The sequence below is a fragment of the Pantherophis guttatus genome, chromosome 1, assembly GCF_059756535.1.
Source record: "Pantherophis guttatus breed Tessera chromosome 1, ASM5975653v1, whole genome shotgun sequence".
NCBI classification, from domain to species: domain Eukaryota; kingdom Metazoa; phylum Chordata; class Lepidosauria; order Squamata; family Colubridae; genus Pantherophis; species Pantherophis guttatus.
Window position 1 is genome coordinate 103395129 of NC_142063.1, and position 17204 is coordinate 103412332.

The window sequence follows — 17204 nt, forward strand, 5'->3', positions numbered from 1 at the left end:
TTCATAGAGACACTAGGATTTCTGGTTCCCTGATCAGGATTTGTTGTCTTCATCTGATTTTTTTTTCTTTAAATACTTCTCAAAATACGTTGTCTAAAACTGAACAATATTTAAGGGGTAACAAATTAAAATGGAATAGTTTATTATTTGGCAATTCTCCTTTGATGCAGTTAAAAATACATTTTTACTTATATATTGTACAGATATATACACCAACCAATTGCAAGAATCAACTTTTGTGACTAAACTATGCTGTTGACATATAGGCTTAGGATCTTTTTCACAGTACCATACCATAACAAGTCTCTTCCATCCTATTTCTGTGCATTTGATTTTTGTTTGGAAAGCGAAAAATTGCATTTATTATTGATTCTTTCATACTATTTATCTAGCCCAGGGCAGTAGTGGGTTGCAAATCCCGTCACTACCGGTTTGCTTGGGCGCATGCGCAGAAGCATCCCTGTGGGTGGGCAGAGCCTCCCGCCACTACCGATTTGCCCGATCTGGGGCGAACCAGTAGCAACTGATCACTGGCCCAGGGGTGTCAAACTCAAGGCCCGTGGCCTGGATCCGGCCCATGATGTGGTTGGATCCGGCTCATGGGGCCGTCCTGGTCTACCCAATGCAAAGAGGAAAGATCAGGCCAACGTGGCTTCGGCCTAGTCTACCCAATGCAAGGAGGAAACATGCCAGCAGTTTGGGGAGTGGCGTCAAGCTGGCCACACCCACCCAGTCTCCCCCCCAGGTCAACCACAGCCCTGATGCGGCCCTCAGTGAAATTGAGTTTGACACTTCTAATTTAGCCTATCAAGATCATTTTGAATATCTTATAGGTTTTTAGCTGTCTTATCCAATTTTGTGTCATCTGCAAGTCAATAATCTGTTCATCCAAGTCAATAATATAAATAGTGAAGAATATAGGACACTTGACTGATCCTTATGGCACCCCACTCAATATGTTTCTCCAATTTGATGAAAAATCATTGGTGAATACTCCATAACTTTGGAGCCAGTTATGTATTCACTTATTTGTCATGTTCACACTTCAGTATGTCATAGGATACTTTGAGATCGTCAAAAGTCAACCTATGTTTTAGAATTCCGCAATCTATTGAGTTATCGCATCAAAAAAGTGTGATATTAGTTGGATATTTGTTCTTAACACATTCATGCTGATTTTATAGTAATTCTCACATCGTTTTCAAGATGCTTACCTACTAATCTTTTTTGACCTGTCCTAAGATCTCCCAGGTATTGAGGTCAGACTGACAAATCGATAGTCCTCTGGTTCTTCCATTTTGCCTTATGGCATTTCTTTAATTTGTCAGGATTTCTCAGAGATGATATGTAAGCATTAATGTCAGCTAATCTGTTCATTCATCAGTAGTTCAGTTCATCTTGGGTATTTAAAGATAAATAGATATTTTCCAAATACGTTTTTATCAGTAGCAAATTTCAATCCTGTCCCTTCATCCTACACTTTACAGTCTCTTGTTAGAAAACATATTTTTGTTGCAGAAGATGAGTCAAAATAGGACTTAAGTAGTTCTGTCTCTTCTTCCTGTTAACATTTTGTGATCTTTATTGAGTGGTTGATACACTGATTTTTTTTAAATTTTGAACATATCCAAAGTAATTGGTTTTGATTGTTTTTAGGCATTCTTTATTAACCCTACCACATACTGTGCTTTTTTGTACAGTTACATTGGCTGCTTTTGCCCTCAGTTTTTTGCCCCTCATTTCAATCTATTCCCTGCTGAATCTTTTGAAGAAATTGTATCCTTAACTACCAAATACTAATCATGGAAGTCATCCTGCCAGGTTTCCCTTATATCCATTAGATATATTTGCCCTCCCATAGTAGGTATTCAGACTCATTTTATTTAATTATTATATTGTAAATAATAGTAGTTATACATTGTTATAAACAGTGGTCATTAACTTTATGAACCAATCCTCATGCTATTTGAGCAATTTAATAGGCTTCATTAAAGCAAGACTCCTCCTACCTTCCCTGTATGTTAGACAAGTTTTTATTTGAGTTCGTGTTTTAAAGATTTTGTTTTCAGCCCCTACAAGTTTCACTTTAAAGCTCTCTTCATCAAATTCTGTATTCTTTTACTGAAGATGGTTTTATCAGTCCTTCTGAGTTACAGCACATCTTGTGTCAGCAGTCTGGTATTTCCTTTTCCAATATTTTTCTATGGACTAGAAGGAAAGATGAGAACATCACTAACCCAACACACACACACACACACACACACACACACACACAAATATTGAATTTGTTTCTTAAATTTTTGATGTCTTATTGTAGTTCTTTGCAATATAATTTGTCCCATGTTGATTAGTAAGCAGGAATAATTATCAGTGGATTTAGTCAACTTTGGAAATTTTGGTGTTTATGATTCTTGCTCTTGGCAGATGGCAACGTAACAATCAAAAGGATTGAACTGGAACATCCGCTTGCTTTGGGTCTTTATAGCAATAACAGGACTGTTTTTTTCTTCCTTTCTATAGAGTTGAAACTGCATCCTCTCTGCCTTTAAGGGATTCACCATCATATCTCTTGGTCTATCCTTGAAGGCTTAGAGTTGCTTCCTCTATAAAGGTGAAAGCTATTTCTCAGTCGTAGTTGTGTAGTATATGTTTACATTATTTGGGTCTGTTTGTCAGTCTGTTCATTGATAATTTCATTTTCTTACATGCAGAATTGTAGCTACTCCCTGCTTAATAAAAAAATATTAATGTAATGCTGTTTTTAATTATTATTCAAACAAGTAGGATCTAAAAATCAATAAAAGGTTTTTAAAAACTTATCAACATTGTGCTGTAGTGTATTTTTAGGCAAACAATTGCACCTGCTTTAAAAAGGCATTCCTTGCTTAATAACAGTAATTGTGACTGGAATTTCCATCATTGGGTGGTGTAGTCATAAAGCATGATGTCACATGACTACGTCACTTAGTGATGGCAATCCCTGCAGTCCCTGTTGTTGTAATTAAGCAAGGATTGCAGTTGTTAAGGGAGGGCCTCCTCACAACTTCCTTCTGGCTTCCAAGAAGCCAAGTCAATAGAGAAGCTGGCAGGAAGTTGTAAAACCTGGGCAACTCACAGGCAGGCCAGTGGGTAGGTCAGTGATTTCTGTGGCTTGAGTGCAGCCAGCTAGGGGTTAGCTGCTCCCAACGACAAGTGGCACAGCACAGACACAGCTGGGTGGTGTTGGTTGCTCCCAAATGTGGGAGGGCATTGAGGTGACTGCTGTGGCACCAGTGTGCCCAGGTAGGAAGCAGCTGCTACTAGATGTGTAGGCAGAGCAAGTGTGGCTGGGCAGTATGGTGGTGGCTGCTACTGAAAGTGGGTGGGTGTTGCAGACATCCAATCTAGGAGGTATGAGTAATCTGGCTGTGGCTGTGCTTCTCAGTGGAGAAAGTGGTGAGAGTGACTTAAAAGAGTTACCCCATGGCCTGGCCATGCCCTTCCCATTCACTTTGCTTTATGGGAAGCTGGCAGAAAGGTTGCCAATGGCAATCACACAACAAAGCAGGAATAAGTAGTATTTAAGAGATCTCTTTGCTACAAGCAAAGTTTCAAGAATTGTAAAGAAATTCAAATGTAGTTATGGATTTTAGCTCAGTAGCAGGATCATGATTTTGATGAAAAAGTATTTCAAGTTTGATCTCTAGCATTTCCATGCAGGACTGGAAAATTTCCTGTCTGAAATTTTATTTCATACTGCCTATGAAACATTCTGAAGTTTCTTTACTGCCTGCGTATTCCATTTTCATATTGTCATTTTATTTTCAATATTGTGGTTTAATGATATAGAAATCTGAAATTTCTTAATGCCTCTTTCTGTATTATATTGTTACCTCCTTTCACATTCTTTCATAAATAGTTGGAGGTAGGTAATACTGTTAAAGTGCAAGGGAAGGGTACTATTATCATCATGCCTAATACTAGCCTGAGCAATAAATCTATTTCTTTAATGTCACTGATATATAATTTTAATTCATCTCCAGATGCACTATTGATTGGAAGAAAGGAAAAAATGTTACAGTAAAAACAATAAAGAAGAAACAGAAACACAAGGGTCGAGGCACTGTCAGAACGATTACAAAACAAGTACCTAATGACTCATTTTTTAATTTCTTCAGTCCAATTAAAGGTAACATTGATTCAATTTATTCTGCCCTTATTTTATAATACTGAACTTTTTCCATGTCACAAACATGAGCAAAGCAGTAGAATGGATTTTATTTCTTGTTGGAATATTTTCAGGTTTGTGTAGATTTTGTAAAGATTTAGTATTGAGAGTCAAAGCAAGTTAGAACTAGCAAAATGTTTAATAGTTGCAGAAATAAGTCTCCAGCTCAGAAGGGGTACTTAATTTTGACCATGATGTAGTTAACCTGGATGAAGTACTTGCAATGTTTTGTAGAGCACATAAAAATCACTTTTAAGATTTTTGGGGGGCAGGGAATTATCCTTTTGAACAAAAAATATGGTAGTTTAAAAGGCTTAGAGCAGAGAATGGTTGCAAGCCATAAACTGAACCTGAGCACGATTAGCTTTAACATGCAAAGGAGAGACACTGAAGCTCTTAACAGGCAGTTTGTAAGCTGCCTAGAGTCATTGATAGTGGATGGCCATATAAATATTCTAAATAATAATAATAAAAACAAGAATATCTCTCCTCTGATCATAACACTTTAGCCTATATAATCTAGTGGAAAATTAAAATATATTCTATTCAGTTTTAAATTTGAGGCTAAATTTCTGTCCCATTCTTATTTTACTCATTGAAAGATCACAAAGCTGCTTTGTGTATTTGTTCTTTAGTCTGAAATTTGCTTGAATGCTTAGGAGAAGCATGGGCATATTTAGAAACTTGCCTTATTTCTAAGTAGTACATTTTGTTTCCAAACTGATAGGCAGTCTGTCAACCATGTTCACTATTAACAGTGAATCTAATAGGGAGCCTGAGCATTTAGGCAGCATTTAACATCTAGCTGCCTGCAATTACTGCGAGTTCAATTCTCACCAGGCTCAAGGTCGACTCAGCCTTCCATCCTTTCTAAGGTGGGTAAAATGAGGACCCAGTTTGTGGGGGCAATAAGCTGACTTTGTATAAAATATACAAAAGTATGAAGGCTATTGCTTAACGCATTGTAAGCCGCCCTGAGTCTCCGGAGAAGGGCGGCATATAAAAATAAATTTTAAAAAAAGAATCATGATGCTGTAACAGTAAAATACCACAGCAAGTTTTGTTAATTGTAAAATGATGTTTACAAGAGTATGAAAGTTGATAATGAACCAAATTTGTAAGATCCTAATTTGGGATGATTCTTAGAAGCAAGGAGTTTAAAGAATGGAATGGAGTATATGAAACATTGTATAGCATGGTTAAAGCAAAGATGATTTAAATAATTTGTGGAGTATTGAGAACCTCAGTGAATGGTGTTAATTTAAGCCAACCTTGGCTGTCCTGGCTTATGCCTTTAATTTCTTTGACTTTTACTTCTTTTATGAACTTTGTATAATGTTGTTTATTCAGAACAGTGAATAGAAAGAATATTAAGTAGAATAACATTCATGCATGTATGTAGAAGGATGCATAGTAGATTTTTCTCTTGCATAGCTAATCAGAAGGGTTTCCTTTTATCAATACACATTCAAGGTAGCTTTGTAGCTACCTTTTTGAAAGATGCCCCCTTTCTCTCATTTGCCTCTTTCCAGCCAACCTTGAGTAGATTGCAAGGAAAAAGTTAACCAAATACTAGAACACATACTTCCTTATCTTGATAGGCCATAATGTTGAAAAGAGAACAACTTTTTTTATATGTCAGGTATTTTTGTACTAAGAGATGATAGAACTTAAATATTATTAAGTTATTAGGGATACTTCTACCGGTTATCACACATAATCCATAAGACAGTGTTGTGCAATATCTTAGATGTATTTCATGCACATACCATGAATCACAACTTTGAACTATGTATTAATCGTGGTGTATATTGTGTCTTCTTTCAACAACCTAAAAATTGAAGAATTAGGATCAACAGCATAATAGTTCCTACTTGTTAGATTCTAGTTTTTCCACATTATATCTTTTCTTAGTAAGTTGCAATGCAAAATTGGTATTTAATTTATGTGGATCCTGACTCTGAACTAGGAGAAGACACAACAAAACTTGGAAAAACAATTTGAATATTCGTTATCACAGATTTTTCTTGTCAGGAGAGCTGTATTTACCAACCAAGCAAAACCAAAATAAAGTTGCCACAGTGTTGTGAATTTCTTCTTATCAGTCTCATCATAGGGAATGCAAATGAGAAAGAAGATTTCATAGTACCATCCCTATAGGGGTATGAATAACGTTGAATAAATCCTTTAAGATATGATTTAATATTAGTGATATAACTATCAGAGCACTGGTATTGCATTTGAACAATGCTATTTATTATTAGATGTCCTTTGAATCTCCTGTACATGGAAATATAAGTTTTAAGATAAATCTTTCTTTTTAATTATGTAAATATTCGTGCCATACAAAATTATCCATCACCCCAAATCACCTCCATGTTGAATCAGACATGTTTTGCAGTTTTCTTTTGTACAGTTTTTCTGATTCCAGTATTTTGTGCTTAAAGTGCTGGTTTAGGAAACAAAGGGAGAGACTTTACATTGAATTCCTATTTGCCCCTTCACAAAGGCATTATACTAGAACATGCTTTGGATCTTTTTAAAAATCTGCCTATTCATATAAATGCTATACATGTTAGCATTTGAAACATAAAAATTGCTTTATAAACAATTTACAATACATTTGTTTTTTTTCCCCTGTAGTTTCAGGAGATGGAGAATCACTGGTAAGTTTTATTTCATTTTTTTAAAATAGTGAATTCAGCTTTACATTTGATTGTTCATATCAGACATTTTATTATCAACATTGCATAAAGTCTAATCAATTCACTAATAACTTTCTATTTATTTATTTTTTCTCTTTTTCTCTGGTATTTGTTCTCTAAGCATTATGTAATCTCTACTTGATCTCCAAAGCTGGTCAATAATTGTTTACAATATTTTTTTGCTTTGACTGGTATATAAAAATTACTGTTTCTAATAAAATTATGTTGATATTACTTGATACATCATTGAAAATTGCAAGTTTGGGGAACAAACTTTATAAATCAGATTTCTCTTTTTTAGCAGTTATAAATTAGTAGAAATGCATATTTATAGCCTACAAAATACTTCAATTTCATTTCTATAACTCATTTTAAATGATTTCTTGATGATAAGATAGATGTAGTTATACAGACACATAATTTCTTCTTTAAATTTTACAGGATGAAGATTCAGAGTGTACTTTAGCCATAGATTTTGAAGTCGGGCACTTTTTCCGTGAAAGAATAGTGCCTCGTGCTGTACTCTATTTCACTGGAGAAGCTATAGAGGATGATGATAATGTATGTGCCTTCCAATTATTTCAGATTTGTTTGTTTGTTCGTTTGTTTGTTTTTGCATAGAGGCATTGTACTTTTAATAATAGTTTTTGCTGATTAGAAAAGAAAATTCAAAGCTTTAAAGTCCAGATTAATAATACATTAACAATTAGTTCAAAGTTGGTAATTTCTCCACTATATGTGAGTCCTCCAAACTAGATGGGCAATACTCTCCTCAAAAATTTCCCAGTAAGGATTTTGTTTACTTAGTAAAATGAATGATGAAACATCATTTGGAAACAAAAATTGAGGGTTGTACAGACTCTGCTTTTTTATTAGTTATACTATATGAAATAGAGCTGCTATAAAACAGGAATATTCATAGGATAAGAAAAAGTTGTGGTGTATTTTATTTCATGTCTTTCCTGATATATTAGACTTATGAAAGAACAAAGTCCATGCTATAAATAGATTAATTCATGCATTAGGCAAGATGCATTTTATTACTACTACAATTGCTATTAACATGCAATCATTCAACAGTACCTGAGGTGAACAAGGACAAGGACCTGTACACAAGAAATTGAGTCAGTGTGTACCTCCCCCATTGGACTCTACTATATAAAGACTAGTAATTTCAGTAATATTTAAATAGCACTTAAGTTTTAATGTCCAGTATAATAGTAATCCTAAAAACAGTTCTACCAGTAGGTTGTTATTAGCATAACAGATGTGTGTAGAAATGCTGAGTCTGAAAAGATAGTAGCTTATATAGTGCTGTTCACTGAATTTACCACTATGGGGTGATATGGGACTGAGAATTTCCCAGCTAGTCTTTTTTTTCAGTCTATTATCCTATTTTAAAGAAAATATTGCGCACAGTTTTGCTGTTTTTGTATGACAGTTGTTCCTTTTTGTAGCTTTAAAAACAAAATAAATAAAAGTTAAATTATGCAAAATACAGAATAACAACCCTCTGCTCAAGCAGGAATGTTTGTTCAGATCTTTAATATTATATTTAAGTGTGGTAAAGTAAAAAAAGACTCGTTTGAGTTGAACTAAGCCCAGGTCCTGGCTACTTAACCATCTGGTTTTCTTGGTAATAATAGGGAAATAATTTGCTATTACCTTCTTCCATGTTTTTTATCCAATTTACCTGTCTGGTATACAAGCCTGATAATTCTTGATGGTCTCTTAAATATTAGGTCCAGTCTTGCTTAGCTTTTCAAGATAGTCAAGGCCAATGATGTACATCCATCAAGATTGGCATTGCAGTCTTAAGACAACCAGTCAATTGAACGATTACCAAAACCTCATAGAAATTCACGATGAATACTGAAATAAAATATTCACATCTATTGAAAGTACTTTGCTATATTTAGGATAAGTGATCTATTCATCTTCTCTGAAATAATTATGGGAATGTAGAAAGATATATTTAATTGTTCAGTATGTATGTGCAGGTATTAATCTGATGCATTTTAAGCTGTCAGATGTATATAAGTGTATTTGGGAAAAAATTATGGCTCAAATATTCATATAAATGCTCCTGTAATAAGAATAAAGTAATATCTAAATGAGTTTCTCTCTCCCCTCCCTATTCTACTCCATTCTTTTAATTAGTTTGAAGAAGGAGAGGAAGGAGAAGAGGAGGTGAGTATCATGGTTTAATATTTTTCCTTCAGTGGAATACATAATAAATACTGTAGGCTGAATAATCAAGGAGATGCATTTTAGAACAGGGATTAGCAATCTGAGGTTTTACGTTAACCTTAATTTTTGTGTTTTACATGTGTATATCTATTGACCCAGTTGGAATACCTCAGTATCAAAAGTCAGTAATAACAAAATGGCTATTTTGTATATATTTAAAAGACAGTCTAGTTCAGGGGTCTGCAATCCACGGCTCTGGAGTCGCATGTGGCTTTTTATTTCTGCATGCAACAAAAACATTTTGAACTCCGAAAAAAAAAAGATGGGCCGAAAAGCTCAATAAATCGCGTGCCGACGGGTGTCGCACATTGGTGGTTGTGACGCATATTATGAGCGACAGGGAGCCGCAGCAAAGGGATCAAAGAACCATATGCGGTTCCAGAGCCATGGGTTGCAGTGTTTTCTCTGTAGCAGGTCATTGATTTCATAAACGCAACACACTATAGATTTTTTTATACATAGCATAAAGGTAAAAAGTGATATATGCAGTGTTATCTTCATTTTAGATGTCAAAAAGGTTTTGTGGCTCCCAGTGTTTTCTGTGGGAAATAGGTCCAAATGGCTCTATGAGTGTTAAAGGTTGCCGACCCCTGGTATAGTTCAAAGGAAAGCTAGAGGACCTACAGAACTAAAATTCTTGAAAAAATGCACATTTTTTATTTTACAATTACATTAAAAAGAAGTTAAGTGCCATTCTGAAAATTTTACTCCCAAATGTATCTGAAAGCTAGTTAGGAAGGCAGAAAGTAGGCTGAAGTTAGAAGAATCCTGTGTTTATTAATTTCCAGTTACAAATAGCTTAGATCTTAGCTCAGTGGTAGATATTCTGTGGATCTGGTTTTCTGCTTCTCAAAAGTCAGAAACCATATTATATGATTTTTTTCTATTTCCCATCCCCCACCCTTTTTTTCTTCATTTTTAAACAATTTATTGATAAAAGGAACCATCCTGCTTTTTCCCCTTCTGGTTGTTCTTTCTTTTGCTTTCTGAGACTTCCAGTATAGGGTGTGATGGATGTTTATCACTAGCCATATGAGTTTGGAAGGCAAGTGTAAGTGAGTTTGTTTGTAAGTAAGCTGCTGTAGTTTCTTCAGCAATGAGAAGCTTCTGCAATTTTTATTTGTCTTGCCAAACTTTGATGTAGCAGAATTTCCAAAGATACGACTTGCTGACTTTATTTCTGCAACATTGAAGGAACAGTCCACTCATTTAAAGCACTTTTCTTTGTAGACAGGTTTTTTATTTTTTTTATTTTATATCAAATTTATATACCGCCCTTCTCCCTGAGGACTCAGGGCGGTGTACAGCCAAAGTAAAAACATAAACTACAAACATTAAAATACAATTAAAAAAAAATATATTTATTTGGCCCCATAATTAAAAGCAATGACAAAACAATTAAAAACATTTTAAAAAGTGTTAGGCCAGCCCGGCTTGCTGAAAAAAGAAAGTTTTAAGGGCACGGCGGAAGGCACCGAAGTCTTGGATTCTCCTTATCTCTGGGGGCAGCTGGTTTCAGAGGGTAAGTGCCCCCCCAGAGAAGGCCCTCCCCCTGGGGGTCGCCAGCCTACATTGTTTGGCTGATGGCACCCCGAGGAGGCCCTCTCTGTGGGAGCGCACAGGTCGATGGGAGGCCGTCAGTAGCAGCAGGCGGTCTCGAAGATATCTAGGTCCTATGCCATGGAGCGCTTTAAAGGTGATAATCAACAGCTTGAAGCGCACCCGGAAGACCACTGGGAGCCAGTGCAGCTCACGCAGGAGAGGTGTTGTATGGGAGCGCCATGCAGCTCCCGTAACTACCCGCGCAGCCGCATTCTGGACCAGTTGGAGCCTCTGGGTGCTCTTCAAGGGGAGCCCCATGTAGAGAGCGTTGCAGTAGTCCAGGCGAGAGGTGACGAGGGCATGAGTGACTGTGCACAGGGAATCCCAATCAAGAAAGGGCCGCAACTGGCGGATCAGGCGAACCTGACAAAAAGTCCCCCTGGCTACAGCTGTCAGATGTTCCTCCAAGGACAGCTGCGTATCCAGGAGGACTCCCAGATTGCGAGCCCTCTCCGAGGGGGCCAAAGACTCGCCCCCAATAGTCAGGGATGGAATCAACTGACTATATTGGGATGCCAGGAACCATAGCCACTCAGTCTTGGAAGGGTTGAGCTTGAGCCTGTTTCTCCCCATCCAGATCCGCACAGCCTCCAGGCACCACTTCAAGGGCATTGTTGGGGTGGCCTGGGGTGGAGATGTACAGCTGGGTGTCATCAGGTTACTGATCATTTTGAAAGTCTTATTGGAATTACTAATACCATAACAGTTGAGAGAGTAAAAATGTTCATGATCATTCAGGAAAAAAGAAGGATAAAATTACCTGAAATGTATTCGTTCTTAGAAAGATGCTGTTTTAGTCTCCTCTTACTGATATTTCGACTACTTTTAAAAAGAATGAAATACTAAAAAAAAATTCTTCTAATTTTTCTTGTCAGAATAGCTAAAGGAAATGTTAAATAGTCTATATCATTAGTTTCAGTGCAAAGATTGGTTTGTGTTTATCACATCTTTTCAAAACACAGCATTCACATTTCATGGCATTTACCAGTTTTGTTACTTGAAAACCCTCTTTGCTCTCAAGTCTTTTCAAAAGTTACAAAGATCTTTTGCAATCAAATTGCCTCAAGGTAACAAGCTTGCTTGGTAAACTTTGTAAACAGAAGAATCTAGTACCATCATTCCACCTAAGTGATGCCATTAACTTATCATACCGACTAATATTCTTTTCTCTGAAAAGACAGGAAGATCCAATTGATAACAGATGCATTTAATATTACAGAGTAGTGGACTCAAGTTTCTGGCCTTTGTGATTAGTAAGCGTCAACAATAAAAAAAAATTGGATGAAACAATGTGCATATTGATGTCAAAGTCTTGGTTGTCAAAAAAAAAGCATACTTATCCCTGTCCTTTCTTTTTAAATCTAGGAATTAGAAGGGGAAGAAGAAGGAGAAGAGGAGGAAGATGCAGAAAGTGAACCTAAGGTAAGCTCTGTTTAAGTACTTAAGCCAAAATTATAAATTGCACCACATGCCACATAAATTCTGCTAATTCTAAATTTAATAATTCATTAATTTTAAAAAATGGTCCAATTTTCTTTTTGTTCATTATTTATTCATTCAAATGAATACATTCTCACTTTTTCCTTGCTATTGCTAAGCTAATACTAATTCATTTCATTTTCTTTAGCTGACAAATTAATAGTTTTATAACATGGCATACATTATAAATAACAAATTCTGTTTGTCTTGTATACATATACATAAACTTAGAAATATATTTTAGCATATGCAGGGGTGAAATCTAAAATTTGTTACTACCGGTTCTGTGGGCATGGCTTGGGGGGTGGGTAATGTGACTAGGTGGGCATGGCCAACTTTTTTTTTTAAAGCATTTTTTCTACAACCTTAAGACGTTGCAGAAAAAAATGCTTTTAGAAGCCTCTGACAATCAGGCAACTCAGCTGGGATCGCCAGAGGCTTTTAAAAGCATTTTTTTAAACAACCTCTTCAGCTGAAGAGGTTGTAGAAAAAATGCTTTTAAAAGCCTTTGATGATCCCAGCTGAGCCGCGTGATCATCAGAGGCTTTTTTTTTACTTTTAAAAGCATTTTTTTGGCTGAAGAGGTTGTAGAAAAAAATGCTTTTAAAAGTAAAAAAACAGCCTCTGATGATCGTGCGGCTCAGCTGGGCATGGGGGGGGGGCGCAGGGATTTTTGCTACTGGTTCTCCGAACCATCCGCCGCCATTGCTACTGGATCAGGTGATCCGGTTCGAACCAGGAGCATTTCACCCCTGAGCATATGCCTGCTTATTTAAAAGCTTTGCAGATTTGAAATATATTTGTCCATTTTATGCCCATTTGCTTTTGTGTTTCTATTCTTTTTCATTCTAAAATACCAAAATCTACTTTATTCATTTCATTTTTTCCTACTTGCCTAAGAAAAGGAATTCTTAATTTGCAGATTACACTTGATAAATTCCACATATACAATTACAGGGAGATTTATAGTGATGTAATTGTTATGTGGTATTCCTATGTGATCTTTTTCTCTTGAATGAAAAATTTAGTCATGTAGATAAGATGAAATAATTCATGAAGTGTTTCTCCCTTTCCTCCCTTTTCAGTTCCCGCCCCAAACTTATTTTTAAAATTACAGCATGGAAAGAATCCTTGTCATCAGTTCTCAAACTAGTTTTACTTACACTGATAGCTGGTTATCTGCAATACATTACCAGAGATCTACATTAAAAGTAAAATATGCAAATATTTACATGTGAAAATTGGATTTGAATTTTGAACATTGTACATGTTGACTTGAACATATAACCTGTACACTTGGCACAATTGTATACATGGCTTAGAGATAATGTTTCTTATGATTATTATATAACTATTACAGTAATGATGTGATAGTTACTGAATTGAAAATGAAATGCATTGCAGGCAAGTGTTAATATCTTTGGCTAGAAAAAATGGAAAATATGCTTATTTCTGTGAGTGATTGTATGTGACAAATTGTTTTTTGTGCCTTCTGGAATACTAGTTACTGCTTTTTTACTTTTGTTTATTTGGGTCCATTTCATCTTTCTTTTATGCTGACAGTTCGTTTCAATTTTTCCCCGTTTAGGTGTAATTTAAGTCTGTTTATCATTCATTCATTCATTTATAGGTAAGGTTGAATTCCATTAATACCTAACTTCCAAGGCTCCCCCCCCTTTTTTTTTTTTTGGACCCATGCAAATTTCATTCATTTAAGTACCTAATTTGTTTCATTCACCTATTCTATAGGAAAAAAATGGTACTTTATCAAGATAGTGTATTATTAAGTCCATAAGGTAAATGTTGAGAAAAATACATAAAATAGATGTAGCTCTTAAATTATAATTACCGTTTTTGAGGGAAATTAATATTTATTTATATATGTGTTCTCAAATGTCCAGATATAATATAAAAAAGAAATATTCCAGCCTAACCACTTAATATTTGGAATGGGATATTGGGGGGAGGTCAACATTATTTCATTTAAAAGTAAATTTTAGAAATTATTTGTTATTTTGTGTGTGTGTGTGTGTTGGTTCTTTGTGTAGGCTTTAGCGACTTAAAACTACTAGCTACATTTTGGTATATTTTCAGTATTTGCAACTCATTAGAAGATATTGTTCCAAATTCAGTGTATTTAGCTTGACATTTAAAAGGAGTGTCATCTATGCTAAATTAGTAACATTCCTCTATCTAAACATTACGTTGTGCATTTAGATTGGTTTAATTTCCTTCTTTTTCTTTGATGCTATTAATGTATCAACATAGTTGTCATTTGTATTTAAATATCTTTCCTAAAGCTGGCATTTTTATTTGAAATTGGTCATTTTTTCATCAATAATTGGTTTTAAAACTGCATACCTATGGTCTTAACAGAAACTGTTGTTTCATCTGAAAAACTTTGTCTTTGTGAAAAGTAGATTGACAGATAGCCCAAATTTTTACTCTTTGGTAATTCTACATAAATTTTATTGAAGAACATTGCAGTATTTGAAATTGTTTACTCTTCTAACTACTTTTGTACTTGCTTCTGCAGGGTTTTTCTCCAGAATAAGCTATTAACTTGATCAGCTCTTCTCTTAAACTGTTTTTCCTCCTCAGATGTTCATATCATCTATATCTGACATCTTGTTTTAGAATATTTTACTTCCTCCCTGTTTTCACAACACTTAATAGTGTAGCATCTTACTGCATTTGAGTTTTAGAAGCACTTGAGGAAGTTCTGGAAGATGTTACTTAAGATAAAGGTTCCATTGCAGAAGATCTTGTGCGTAACATAGTAGGTATTCCTTTGAAAGGAAATTATTGAAAGATTCAGAAATCACTGTTTTAGCTGTAAATTGTTTCAGGGTTGATTCATTAGCCCTTATGCATGCAATTTAATTCTGTGTAAATGAAGTAGTAACATGCCTTCCACTGAAGCAGTTGCCTGGTAATATTTCCCCAAGGATCCACATCATTCTGCATGCTGGAAACCTCTAGGCGCAACCAGGGATTTTCCATTAGGTCACAGTCTTTTCCCTTCCCTTCCCCTCCGTCCATCCTCTCCTGTGGTGATGCATAAAGGTGAAAAATCTATCTTGGGATTCTCAAGCAGAGACAGCCTGAAAATGGGAAAGGAAGAAAGCAGTGCCACTCTCCATCCCTCTTCTTTCTCAATTGCTTCCTCCCCACATTTTCAACATGAGGTAAATAAAAGACACCATATGGACAAGAGGTCTGCCACCAAGAGTGCAAGAACTTGCCAGTTTTCTCTTCATTGGACTCCAGCCAGACACCTCCCTTCATGACCAATCAGACGTATGAGGTGTCGGAGACCTTAAATATGGTCTTGAGTGATTATTATACTTTAAAATTACTAGCCTGTTATCCCCCAAGAATATTTCTACCCTTCTGGTCACACCGTGCAATTAACAACTCTTTTGGTCCTGAAACTCATAAATCATTTTCTGAGTACTAATAAAGGAGAATATTTGTAGCTTAGGGTTGACATGAAGGTCCTTTGTGCTCTCTGAGCTTGCTTGTTTGTTTGTTTTTTTGTTGTTGTTTTTTGGCAGACTTTTCATTACCCAAATTAAGTAATAGCATCAGTGCTTGCCTCTGGAATAAGATGCCCACTTGAGCTTGCCCTGCACTACTGTAGAAAAACCTAGGGTTCTATTTTCTGGTATTAGTGACTAATGTCTTGTTTCAGCATTGTTCACAACTCTTCATTTAATTTAGAAGCTACACTAATAATCATATTCCTCTATGTTTCTTCAGTACTCTTTTATTTCCTGAATTATGAATATTCAATTACTGCTTTCCTTACTCTTACACCAGATATTCCCTGTCTATCCTCAGTAAAGTGTATATCCCAGTGGCTAAAATATCATTTTACTGTTACTTTTTAGGCTTTTTTGTTCCCAAAATAGCCTTAATATGGATTATTGTGCTGTAGAATTAATTTTATAGACAGTTTTGCTGTCTCCACTTTTTGGGGATGTTTAAATAAAAATCTTGGTTCTAAGAAGCTGCTACATATGACTGATCAATGTTCCATGACCTACATAGGAAACATTTCTAATAGTAGAAATGTAAGGTTTTGTTTACCACTCAACAGCAAGGATATGTAAGAGAAAATAGGAATTAGTAATTCTTCTCTTAATAAAATATTCAGTCACTTGGAAAACAGCATTACATATTACAGGTAGTCCTTGATGTACAACCATAATTGAGCCCAAAATTTATATTGCTAAGCAAGGCAATTACTAAGTGGGTTTTGCCCCATTTTACAATCTTGTCACAGCTGTTAAATGAATCACTGCAGTTTTTAAGTTAGTAACATAGTTTTAAAGTGAATCTGGCTTCCTCATTAACTTTGCTTGTCAGAAGGTTGCAGAAGATGATTATCTGACCCAGGGGCACTGCAACTATCATAAATGCAGGCTAATTATCAAGCATCTGAATTTTGATCACATGATCACGGGTAAATTGTAATGGTTGTACATATGAAAAGTCACTTTTTTCAATGCTGTTGTAACATTGAACGGCTACTAAACCAATGGTTATAAGTCAGGGACCACCTGTACTTGCCCTTTTCATTATCCCTTTTTAAAAGTGCTCCACTGTTTCACCATAAGTATGCTGAATTACATTTGTGTAAACTTCACTTTAATATTAACCAGAAAAATTACATAAACTTACTGTACTTCTGTGCTGTCAAAATTATTTGATTTAGATTTGCTATATTGTTGGTGAACGGAATGCAAAATAAGAGGACGCTTAAAGCAGTCATCAAAATTAAAATAATAGTTTTTATTAGAAATGCAGGTGGTGTGAGTTGAGCTTTTAACAGTTAATTATCAAATGAGTATCAGGAAAGTATCACAAGTTGTAGCGAGTTTTTTCCTTGCTTTTGGAATTTTTCTTCCACTCTTCCTTGCAAAATTCTTCTTGCTTGGAAATGTTTCTACATTATT

At 35.5% G+C, this 17204-nt stretch overlaps 1 protein-coding gene across 14 annotated transcripts in view; it reads left to right on the plus strand.

Moving 5' to 3' along the window:
- The window catches only part of NAP1L4 (nucleosome assembly protein 1 like 4), a 40818-nt gene that overhangs the window by 19696 nt on the left and 3918 nt on the right, over nt 1-17204 (plus strand). For 8 of the 14 annotated variants that reach the window (XM_034416910.2, XM_087879982.1, XM_034416906.2 and 5 more), the window contains 5 exons: nt 4023-4168; nt 6851-6873; nt 7354-7473; nt 9073-9102; nt 12130-12186. In XM_034416910.2, coding sequence (XP_034272801.1) covers nt 4023-4168; nt 6851-6873; nt 7354-7473; nt 9073-9102; nt 12130-12186 — 376 coding nt within the window. Of the gene's footprint in view, nt 1-4022; nt 4169-6850; nt 6874-7353; nt 7474-9072; nt 9103-12129; nt 12187-13831; nt 13874-17204 lie in introns of all 14 variants that reach the window. The other 6 variants (XM_087879994.1, XM_087880001.1, XM_087879996.1 and 3 more) reach the window with 1 other exon arrangement.